Below are 12,222 nucleotides of genomic sequence, written 5' to 3'. Positions count from 1 at the left end.
TCACGGTCTTTGATAAATGGGTAATAGTCTAAACTCACGGTCTTTGATAAATGGGTAATAGTCACGGTCTTTGATAAATGGGTAATAGTCTGAACTCACGGTCTTTGATAAATGGGTAATAGTCACAGTCTTTGATAATTGGGTAATGGTCTGAACTCACGGTCTTTGATAATTGGGTAATAGTCACGGTCTTTGATAATTGGGTAATAGTCTAAACTCACGGTCTTTGATAAATGGATAATAGTCACGGTCTTTGATAAATGGGTAATAGTCTAAACTCACGGTCTTTGATAAATGGGTAATAGTCTAAACTCACGGTCTTTGATAAATGGGTAATAGTCACGGTCTTTGATAAATGGGTAATGGTCTGAACTCACGGTCTTTGATAAATGGGTAATAGTCTAAACTCACGGTCTTTGATAAATGGGTAATAGTCTAAACTCACGGTCTTTGATAAATGGATAATAGTCACGGTCTTTGATAATTGGGTAATAGTCTAAACTCACGGTCTTTGATAAATGGATAATAGTCACGGTCTTTGATAAATGGGTAATAGTCTAAACTCACGGTCTTTGATAAATGGGTAATAGTCTAAACTCACGGTCTTTGATAAATGGGTAATAGTCACGGTCTTTGATAAATGGGTAATAGTCTGAACTCACGGTCTTTGATAAATGGGTAATAGTCACAGTCTTTGATAATTGGGTAATGGTCTGAACTCACGGTCTTTGATAAATGGGTAATGGTCTGAACTCACGGTCTTTGTCGAACTTGGGTAACGTTGCTCCGCTGGCAGCCATCTCAGGATCCACCGTCTCCAAAAATATAGTCCAGGGATTCTCGTTGTCGCTCAAGTCTATCATCTGGGGAGAACACACACACAGGGTTACACACACACACACCAGTCCCTCTACTGTCTTCCAAGAGACGACAGGACAGTTTCCAGGTCAACCTGGTGGTTGTGTTACTCACAGACTTGCTGCAGTCTGCCTCGTAGTCCAGCATGGCAGGTCTCTTGGTGCCGTTGCTCCGGGCCTGCATGGGCCACAGCCTCATCTGGTCCTGTGGGAATCCCTGTAGCACATCAATACACTGTCAGACTGGGCCTACACACAAGCATGGTTCCTCTCCAGGGTTCTTACTTCAACGTCCTCCGGGAGAAGTAGAACCGTGGTGGAACAGCAGGTTAAAAAGGTTAACGGAGGAGAGGACAGCAACACACAGAGAGACTGAGACAGAGAGAAGACAGGAACAGAGAGAGAGAGAGAGAGAGAGAGAGAGGAGACAGGAAAGGAGAGGGGGAGACAGAGACAGAAAAGACAGGAACGGAGAGAGAGAGAGAGAAAAGACAGGAACAGAGAGAGAGAGAGAGAAAAGACAGGAACAGAGAGAGAGAGAAAAGACAGGAACAGAGAGAGAGAGAGAGAGAAAAGACAGGAACAGGAACAGAGAGAGAGAGAGACAAGACAGGAACAGAGAGAGAGACAGAGGAGACAGGAAAGGAGAGAGAGACAGAGAAAAGACAGGAACAGAGAGAGAGAGACAGAGAGAAGACAGGAACGGAGAGACAGAGAGGAGACAGGAGTCTCACCATGGTCTGGGAGAGATTCTGGACAAACTCCTGCAGCGTGGAGCTCTTCAGGACCTTGAACACAGTGTACTTCACCTTCTCCTCATCATACATGTCATTACCCTGGTGACCACAGAACTGGTCCTCTGTCACAATCTGGGAGGAGAGAGAGAGGAGGAGAAGAAGGAGAGAGGGCGAGGAGAGCGGAGGAGAGAGGGAGGAGGAAGGGAGAGAGGGCGAGGAGAGCGGAGGAGAGAGGGAGGAGGAAGGGAGAGAGGGCGAGGAGAGGAGGAGAGAGGGAGGAGGAAGAGAGAGAGGGCGAGGAGAGAGAGAGCGGAGGAAGAGAGAGAGGGCGAGGAGAGAGAGCGGAGGAAGAGAGAGGGCGAGGAGAGCGAGGAAGAGAGAGAGGGAGGAGGAAGAGAGAGAGTGCGAGGAGAGCGGAGGAGAGAGAGGGAGGAGGAAGAGAGAGTGCGAGGAGAGCGGAGGAGAGAGAGGGAGGAGGAAGAGAGAGAGGGCGAGGAGAGCGGAGGAGAGAGAGGGAGGAGGAAGAGAGAGAGGGCGAGGAGAGCGGAGGAGAGAGAGGGAGGAAGAAGAGAGAGGGCGATGAGAGCGGAGGAGAGAGAGGGAGGAAGAAGAGAGAGGGCGAGGAGAGCGGGAGGAGGAAGAGCGGGTGGGAGAGGAGAGCAGAGGAGAGAGAGGGAGGAGGAAGAGAGAGAGGGAGAGGAGAGCGGAGGAGAGAAAGGGAGGAGAGAGGGAGAGAGGGTGATGGGGGAGACAGAGGGAGGGGGAAGAGACATGGAGAGAGAGAGACAAGTGATTCATAACACCAACATTCTCCAAAAGCTGTTCTGTTATTATCTGGACCTGTGACTGGGGGGGGGGGGGCTCCAAGTCTTACCTGGACCTGCATGTAGAGATGGGCCTCCTGCCGCTCCTTCCTTTTCTGAGCCTCAACCCTCTTCTCCTCCTGAAGCCTCTCCACCAGCTGCTGGGGGATGTCCACGTCATTTACAGCCAGCAGCACCTCACCTGGGGGGAGACGGGTAAACACAGGGTTACCGAATCATGTGCTACAAAAAGGTAGTATAAGGCTTCATAGCATTGGCTTAGTGAGTGATCAGGTTTCATTGAGCAAAACATCAGCGCCACAAGGTGACTTACTGAGTGGTAAAGCGCCACAAGGTGACTTACTGAGTGGTAAAGCGCCACAAGATGACTTACTGAGTCGTAAAGCGCCACAAGATGACTTACTGAGTCGTAAAGCGCCACAAGGTGACTTACTGAGTGGTAAAGCGCCACAAGGTGACTTACTGAGTCGTAAAGCGCCACAAGGTGACATACTGAGTGGTAAAGCGCCACAAGGTGACATACTGAGTGGTAAAGCGCCACAAGGTGACTTACTGAGTCGTAAAGCGCCACAAGGTGACTTACTGAGTCGTAAAGCGCCACAAGGTGACTTACTGAGTCGTAAAGCGCCACAAGGTGACTTACTGAGTCGTAAAGCGCCACAAGGTGACTTACTGAGTCGTAAGGCGCCACAAGGTGACTTACTGAGTCGTAAAGCGCCACAAGTTGACTTACTGAGTCGTAAAGCGCCACAAGGTGACTTACTGAGTCGTAAAGCACCACAAGGTGACTTACTGAGTTTGGACTCGCGGATGTACACCAGCATGTAAGCGTTGGTGCAGTGACGTACTGACAGGTCGTCGTCATGGCCACCGTAGTTGTGTTCAATGGCTTCCTCCTTGGTGCACCGTGACACCACGTCATCATCAAACTTACACCACTGGAGAGGAAGGGGAGAGGGAGAGACAGAGAGACAGAGAGAGACAGAGAGAGACAGAGAGACAGAGAGAGACAGAGAGAGACAGAGAGAGACAGAGAGAGACAGAGAGAGACAGAGAGAGAGAACAGATGTACCTTATTAAGAAAACAGTTTATGTACCGTCATTGTATCATCTCTCAGGACACGTGAGCAGAGTGTTGGCTGCACATTATGACCTCATCTCTCAGGACACGTGAGCAGAGTGTTGGCTGCACATTATGACATCATCTCTCAGGACACGTGAGCAGAGTGTTGGCTGCACATTATGACATCATTTCTCAGGACACGTGAGCAGAGTGTTGGCTGCATATTATGACATCATCTCTCAGGACAGGAGAGCAGAGTGTTGGCTGCATATTATGACATCATCTCTCAGGACACGTGAGCAGAGTGTTGGCTGCATATTATGACATCATCTCTCAGGACAGGAGAGCAGAGTGTTGGCTGCATATTATGACATCATCTCTCAGGACAGGAGAGCAGAGTGTTGGCTGCATATTATGACATCATCTCTCAGGACAGGAGAGCAGAGTGTTGCTGCATATTATGACATCATCTCTCAGGACAGGAGAGCAGAGTGTTGGCTGCATATTATGACATAATTTCCCCTTTACTGTGTTAATAACATGATAAAACACCTTTCAGGTTGACAAAACCCCATTAATCATCCAATATACTACTGCTGACTGATTGGTGGGTTGGGGGACTCACGATGGGCTCCTTGACGCTGACTACTGCTAACTGATTGGTGGGTTGGGGGACTCACAATGGGCTCCTTGACGCTGACTTTTCCGTCTCCTTTGGGATTGAGGTAGACAACATAGTGTCCTCCGTGGTTGTCTCCACTGTGGACCAGCACGGCATGCAGGATGTAGTTGGCCGGGTCCTTAGAGTCAGTCTTCTGGAGAAACTCATCCAGGGGAAGCTGCTCCGGAAACTCAAACCTGGGAGGAGAGACAGAGACACAGCGAGGAGGAGGAGAGACAGAGAGAGGGGGAGGAGAGACAGAGAGAGGTGGAGGAGAGACACAGAGAGGTGGAGGAGAGACACAGAGAGGTGGAGGAGAGACACAGAGAGGTGGAGGAGAGACACAGAGAGGTGGAGGAGAGACACAGAGAGGGGGAGGAGAGACACAGAGAGGGGGAGGAGAGACACAGAGAGGGGGAGGAGAGACACAGAGAGGGGGAGGAGAGACACAGAGAGGGGGAGGAGAGACAGAGAGAGGGGGAGGAGAGACACAGAGAGGGGGAGGAGAGACACAGAGAGGTGGAGGAGAGACACAGAGAGGTGGAGGAGAGACACAGAGAGGTGGAGGAGAGACACAGAGAGGTGGAGGAGAGACACAGAGAGGTGGAGGAGAGACACAGAGAGGGGGAGGAGAGACACAGAGAGGTGGAGGAGAGACACAGAGAGGTGGAGGAGAGACACAGAGAGGTGGAGGAGAGACAGAGAGGTGGAGGAGAGACAGAGAGGTGGAGGAGAGACACAGAGAGGGAGGAGAGACACAGAGGGGGAGGAGAGACAGAGAGAGGGGGAGGAGAGACAGAGAGAGGGGGAGGAGAGACACAGAGAGGGGGAGGAGAGACAGAGAGAGGGGGAGGAGAGACAGAGAGGGGGAGGAGAGACAGAGGGGGAGGAGAGACAGAGAGAGGGGGAGGAGAGACACAGAGAGGGGAGGAGAGATAGAGAGAGGGGAGGAGAGAGACAGAGAGGGGAGAAGAGAGACAGAGAGGGGGAGAAGAGAGACAGAGAGAGGGGGAGGAGAGACAGAGAGAGGGGGAGGAGAGACAGAGAGAGGGGAGGAGAGACAGAGAGAGGGGGAGGAGAGACAGAGAGAGGGGGAGGAGAGAGACAGAGAGAGGGAGGAGAGACAGAGAGAGGGGGAGAGAGAGACAGAGAGAGGGGGAGGAGAGAGACAGAGAGAGGAGGAGGAGAGAGACAGAGAGAGGGGGAGGAGAGAGACAGAGAGAGGAGGAGGAGAGAGACAGAGAGAGCGGGAGGAGAGACAGAGAGAGGGGGAGGAGAGACAGAGAGAGGGGGAGGAGAGAGACAGAGAGAGGGGGAGGAGAGAGACAGAGAGAGGGGGAGGAGAGAGACAGAGAGAGGGGGAGGAGAGACAGAGAGAGGAGAGAGACAGAGAGAGGGGGAGGAGAGACAGAGAGAGGGGGAGGAGAGAGACAGAGAGAGGGGGAGGAGAGAGACAGAGAGAGGGGGAGGAGAGAGACAGAGAGAGGGGGAGGAGACAGAGAGAGTGGGGGCGAGACGGAGAGGAAGGAAAGGTATTTCTGTGATCAGTATTTTGGTCTCCATGTTCCTCCTGTGTTGTAGCTTCAATATGAGCTCCATTCAGGACATCAGACTCACTGGTGAAGCAGACAGGAATGTGCTGTGTTACCCCAGTGGGGCTTTGACCTACACTGGGGGGGTTAAGTTACCATGACCTACACTGGGGGGGGGGGGGGGGGGGTTAAGTTACCATGACCTACACTGGGGGGGGTTAAGTTACCATGACCTACACTGGGGGGGTTAAGTAACCATGACCTACACTGGGGGGGGTTAAGTAACCATGACCTACACTGGGGGGGTTAAGTAACCATGACCTACACTGGGGGGGGTTAAGTAACCATGACCTACACTGGGGGGGTTAAGTTACCGTGACCTACACTGGGGGGGGGGGTTAAGTTACCATGACCTACGCTGGGGGGGGGGGTTAAGTTACCATGACCTACACTGGGGGGGGGGGGGTTAAGTTACCATGACCTACACGGGGGGGGGGGGGGGGGGGGGGGGTGTTATGTTACCATGACCTACACTGGGGGGGTTAAGTTACCATGACCTACACTGGGGGGGGGGTTAAGTTACCATGACCTACACTGGGGGGTTAAGTTACCATGACCTACACTGGGGGGGTTAAGTTACCATGACCTACACTGGGGGGGGTTAAGTTACCATGACCTACACTGGGGGGGTTAAGTTACCATTACCTACACTGGGGGGGGGGGTTAAGTTACCATGACCTACACTGGGGGGGGGGTTAAGTTACCATGACCTACACTGGGGGGGGGTTAAGTTCCCATGACCTACACTGGGGGGTTAAGTTACCATGACCTATACTGGGGGGGGGTTAAGTTACCATGACCTACACTGGGGGGGGTTAAGTTACCATGACCTACACTGGGGGGTTAAGTTACCGTGACCTACACTGGGGGGGGTTTAAGTTACCATGACCTACACTGGGGGGGGTTAAGTTACCGTGACCTACACTGGGGGGGTTAAGTTACTGAGACCTACGCTGGGTGTACAAAACATTACGAACACCTGCTCGTTCCATGACAGACTGGCCAGGTGAATCCAGGTGAAAGATATGATCCCTTATTGATGTCACTTGTTAAATCCACTTCAATCAGTGTCGATGAAGAGGAGGAGACCTGGTTAAAGAAGGATTTTTAAGCCTTGATACAAGGCTTGTCTATGTGTGCCATTCAGAGGGCAAGACAAAAAATGGAAGTGCCTTTGAACGGGGTATGCCAGGCGCACCGGTTTGTGTCAAGAAATGCAATGCTGCTGGGTTTTTCACGCTCAACAGTGTCCTGTGTGTATCAAGAATGGTCCACCACCCAAAGGACATCCAGCCAACTGGACACAACTGTGGGAGACATTGGAGTCAACATGGGCCAGGATCCCTGTGGAACGCTTTCAACACCTTGTTGAGGCCATGCCCTGATGAATTGAGGCTTATCTGATGGCAAACTGGGATGCAACTCAATATCAGGAAGGTGTTCTTAACATTTGGTATAGTCAGTTTACCTGTGGAATCAACATGTTTAGAAAGGTGTGTGTGTGTTACCTGTGGAATCAACATGTTTAGACAGGTATGTGTGTCGGTGTGTAGGTGTGTATTACCTGTGGAATGAACATGTTTAGACAGGTGTGTGTGTGCAGGTGTGTGTTACCTGTCGTTGATCTTGATGTTTTGGTCGGTCTGAGGGTCGTACATGAACCTCATCAGCTGCAGGTGCAGTATGGGAGGGAAAGTCAGGAACTTCACACCCTTCTCCGCTTCCTGAAAACACACACATGACCGGTAAGTCTACTGACTCATCATCCGTGTGTCCTACCTCCAGTCGAATATACAGGACCAGAGACCCCCCAGGTCTGAATCTAGACCCCCCAGGTCTGAATCTAGACAGAGAGTATATAGGACCAGAGACCCCCCAGGTCTGAATCTAGACCCCCTAGGTCTGAATCTAGACCCCCCAGGTCTGAATCTAGACAGAGAGTATATAGGACCAGAGACCCCCCAGGTCTGATTCTAGACAGAGAGTATGTGTAGATTATAAAGGACCAGAGACCCCCCAGGTCTGAATCTAGACAGAGAGTATATAGGACCAGAGACCCCCCAGGTCTGAATCTAGACAGAGAGTATGTGTAGATTATAAAGGACCAGAGACCCCCCAGGTCTGAATCTAGACCCCCCAGGTCTGAATCTAGACAGAGAGTATATAGGACCAGAGACCCCCCCAGGTCTGAATCTAGACAGAGTATGTGTATATTATACAGGCCCAGAGACCCCCCAGGTCTGAATCTAGACAGAGAGCATGTGTAGATTATACAGGCCCAGAGACCCCCCAGGTCTGAATCTAGACAGAGAGTATGTGTAGATTATACAGGACCAGAGACCCCCCAGGTCTGAATCTAGACAGAGAGTATGTGTAGATTATAAAGGACCAGAGACCCCCCAGGTCTGAATCTAGACCCCCCCAGCTCTGAATCTAGACCCCCCCAGGTCTGAATCTAGACAGAGAGTATGTGTAGATTATAAAGGACCAGAGATGTTCAACTAACTGACCCTTCTCTGGTCCAAAGAATTGATTTTGACCAACAAATCCGTCCTAAGAATTTTTGAAATCCCGTTGCGGCCCTGGAACCAAACATGATTGGCCAGCTGTTCTACAACCTCACCTATAGGCCATGTTCATATAGCACACTTACACCCATCATCAACTATATAACCTCATTATTAATATGTTATGTCGCCTGAGTGTTTATAAAACATCTATAAATCCTGTACACACCCTTTATAAAGCCTGAATAAGGCCTCATCAGTAGTTATATAAAGCATCTTAGCCATACATATGGCCTTTATAAAGCCTGAATAAGGCCTCACCCGTAGTCATATAATGCATCTTTTAAACCATACATACGGCCTTTATAAAGCCTGAATAAGGCCTCACCCGTAGTCATATAATGCATCTTTTAAACCATACATACGGCCTTTATAAAGCCTGAATAAGGCCTCACCCGTAGTCATATAATGCATCTTTTAAACCATACATACGGCCTTTATAAAGCCTGAATAAGGCCTCACCTGTAGTCATAAAGCATCTTAACCATACATAAGGCCTTTATAAAGCCTGAATAAGGCCTCACCTGTAGGCCGTGTTCTCCTGCGTCGTATTTGTTGTCTCCGTCAAGCTGCTCCACAGCGACATAGTCCTTAAAGGACTCAAAGACTAGAGAGAGAGAGAACAAACAGTTAGACACACACACACACACACACACACACACACCTTGTGGTTAAAGTGTCTGCCCTGAGATTGAAAGGTTGGGAGTTCCATCCCCGTACGAGTCATACCAAAGACAGTAGAAATGTGATTTGAAGCACTCAGCATTAAGGACACAGGGAGTAAAGGCCTTGTGCATGTGGAACTCCGATAAACCCTTAACCTTAGAACAGCCTGGCCTTTCAGCCTATCAGAACACGCTAGAGAACGTTGCCAGGTATCCCCTTTAGCATAAGCATCAGATGCATATCAACCTGCAAGGTGGCAAACATGCCTGATTAAGTAAATAAACGAGTGTAAATTATTAATTGCATTAAAAAATATTCATGGAAATATATAAATGTAAAAAAATATATATATAGTAATGTGTTTAGAGAGTCAAGGATCTGTTTAGTTTAATTTTAATTCCTAGCAGGCTAGTCTTCTTTGTGTGTTCACTGTTCCTAGCAGGCTAGTCTTCTTTGTGTGTTCACTGTTCATAACAGGCTAGTCTCTGTTGTGTGTTCACGGTTCCTAGCAGGCTAGTCTTCTTTGTGTGTTCACTGTTCATAACAGGCTAGTCTTCTTTGTGTGTTCACTGTTCCTAGCAGGCTAGTCTTCTTTGTGTGTTCACTGTTCATAGCAGGCTAGTCTTCTTTGTGTGTTCACTGTTCCTAGCAGGCTAGTCTCTGTTGTGTGTTCACTGTTCCTAGCAGGCTAGTCTCTGTTGTGTGTTCACGGTTCCTAGCAGGCTAGTCTTCTTTGCAATCAACTTGTCTGACAGAGAAAATGTGAAGAAGTTGTCCATGGTCACATTTCTGCCTTTGCCCATGTAAGACTCAAAACCACACTGTCAAACAGTCTCCCACCCTGCCGGCCCGGTCTCCCACCCCTCCGGCCCGGTCTCCCACCCCGGTGTCCCACCCTCCGGCCCGGTGTCCCACCCCGCCGGCCCTGTCTCCCACCCCGGTGTCCCACCCTCCGGCCCGGTCTCCCACCCCGGTGTCCCACCCTCCCACCCCGCCGGCCCGGTCTCCCACCCTGTCTCCCACCCCGCCGGCCCTGTCTCCCACCCCTCCGGCCCGGTCTCCAACCCTGTCTCCCACCCCGCCGGCCCGGTGTCCCACCCCGCCGGCCCCGTCTCCCACCCCGCCGGCCCGGTGTCCCACCCCGCCGGCCCGGTGTCCCACCCCGCCGGCCCGGTGTCCCACCCCGCCGGCCCGGTCTCCCACCCTGTCTCCCACCCCGCCGGCCCTGTCTCCCACCCCTCCGGCCCGGTCTCCAACCCTGTCTCCCACCCCGCCGGCCCGGTGTCCCACCCCGCCGGCCCCGTCTCCCACCCTGCCGGCCCCGTCTCCCACCCTGTCTCCCACCCCGCCGGCCCCGTCTCCCACCCTGTCTCCCACCCCGGTGTCCCACCCCGCCGTCCCACCCCGCCGGCCCCGTCTCCCACCCCGCCGGCCCCGTCTCCCACCCCGCCGGCCCCGTCTCCCACCCCGCCGGCCCCGTCTCCCACCCAGCCGGCCCGGTCTCCCACCCCGCTGGCCTGGTTTCATCTTTCCCCAGATAGGGAAAGTCATTGAGCAAGTACTTGGTTTGCACATCAGCGGCGAACCAAAACTGAGGTCACATGTTCCATTATCAGCTTCTATTGGCCAGTCAGCCACTGATGATATTTTATACATTTTAATGTTACATTTATTATGTTACTAGTTTTTTTTGCTTGTAGTAGCCAGAGCAATGCTGCCTCACTAGAGGTCATGAGCTGAATGAATGGACAGCAAGGAAAACACTTTAAAAACACTTTAAAAATAGATAATTGTGGAATTGCATGTAATTGATTACAAATAAACTTGATAATTTGTCTACACCACCAAGACGGGGGCCTCTAAACGTCTCTAAGATCCAGCTGCGCCCACCACATAAAGCCCCTTCTCAAAGCAGAAACCCCCCCTGTATAAGGACGGAGACTGGAGCGATATGACACACATCCAATAACCCCAGAGAAGGAAAGGGGATACTCACTGTTCTTCTTTCCTTTGATACTGAGCTGGATGTCGTAGTAATCCTCTATCCGCTCTGACCGGTAGTCAACGTGCTTACACTGGATATAGGACTGGAGAGAGAGAGATACAACACACAGTTACACTGGATATAGGACTGGAGAGAGAGAGATACAACACACAGTTACACTGGATATAGGACTGGAGAGAGAGAGATACAACACACAGTTACACTGGATATAGGACTGGAGAGAGATACAACACACAGTTACACTGGATATAGGACTGGAGAGAGAGAGATACAACACACAGTTACACTGGATATAGGACTGGAGAGAGAGAGATACAAGACTGGAGAGAGAGAGATACAACACACAGTTACACTGGATATAGGACTGGAGAGAGAGACAACACACAGTTACACTGGATATAGGACTGGAGAGAGAGACAACACACAGTTACACTGGAAATAGGACTGGAGAGATACAACACACAGTTACACTGGAAATGGGACTGGAGAGAGAGACAACAGTTACACTGGAAATAGGACTGGAGAGCACGACAGACAACGGGGAGAGAGAATGTGAACGTACCACCATCTTTCCTCTGAACAGTTTGGGGATGGTTCCCTCCACGCAGGTGCCTTTCATTTTGTTCTCAACGTTGTCCAGGAGCTGGAACACACAAACACACATTATGGAAGGAACAGTGAATGTGAGCGGAGCAGAGATGGAGCCCAATTTGACTGTCCACAACTAAAGAAGAGAGGGAGTGTGGTGATGTAGTGTCCACAACTAAAGAAGAGAGGGAGTGTGGTGATGTAGTGTCCACAACTAAAGAAGAGAGGGAGTGTGGTGATGTAGTGTCCACTACTAAAGAAGAGAGGGAGGGTGGTGATGTAGTGTCCACTACTAAAGAGAGGGAGTGTGTTGATGTAGTGTCCACTACTAAAGAGAGGGAGTGTGGTGATGTAGTGTCCACAACTAAATAATCATAGTGGAATCTGAAAAGACATCCTTCCTGAAAGCATGATGGTGTACTTAGATAACTTTGTAATTGTAGCATTTATAAACATAAACTCCGACCTCTTAAATGTTCCGTTCCTGTTTGTTATATTATCTGTACAATCGAACATAATTGATTTTGGCCCAATAGACCTGGCATATTCCCATGTTCAAGGAGCTTCCTGTTTTGATTGGGTTGTTTTGCCTAAAGGCCTTTGGGCCTTCCTATAGAAAATAAACTCTGCATCTCTGCCCAGCCTGGATAGAGGGGCCTAAA

The 12,222-nt window shown here is 50.6% G+C and overlaps 1 protein-coding gene across 3 annotated transcripts in view; it reads right to left on the bottom strand.

Annotated features, from left to right (window-relative positions):
- LOC109883569 (ubiquitin carboxyl-terminal hydrolase 7) overlaps positions 1-12,222 on the bottom strand; it is a 66,134-nt gene that overhangs the window by 28,546 nt on the left and 25,366 nt on the right. For all 3 annotated transcript variants that reach the window (XM_031820331.1, XM_031820332.1, XM_031820333.1), the window contains exons 9-18: positions 11,535-11,615; positions 10,964-11,054; positions 8,826-8,908; positions 7,349-7,458; positions 4,162-4,339; positions 3,212-3,356; positions 2,469-2,599; positions 1,592-1,726; positions 973-1,074; positions 758-863 (exon numbers count right to left, since the gene is read on the bottom strand). In XM_031820331.1, coding sequence (XP_031676191.1) covers positions 758-863; positions 973-1,074; positions 1,592-1,726; positions 2,469-2,599; positions 3,212-3,356; positions 4,162-4,339; positions 7,349-7,458; positions 8,826-8,908; positions 10,964-11,054; positions 11,535-11,615 — 1,162 coding nt within the window. The remainder of the gene's footprint in view (positions 1-757; positions 864-972; positions 1,075-1,591; positions 1,727-2,468; positions 2,600-3,211; positions 3,357-4,161; positions 4,340-7,348; positions 7,459-8,825; positions 8,909-10,963; positions 11,055-11,534; positions 11,616-12,222) is intronic.

This window comes from Oncorhynchus kisutch, unplaced genomic scaffold, assembly GCF_002021735.2.
Source record: "Oncorhynchus kisutch isolate 150728-3 unplaced genomic scaffold, Okis_V2 scaffold3257, whole genome shotgun sequence".
NCBI classification, from domain to species: Eukaryota; Metazoa; Chordata; class Actinopteri; order Salmoniformes; family Salmonidae; genus Oncorhynchus; species Oncorhynchus kisutch.
This window is presented reverse-complemented; position numbering and strand designations above follow the sequence as displayed.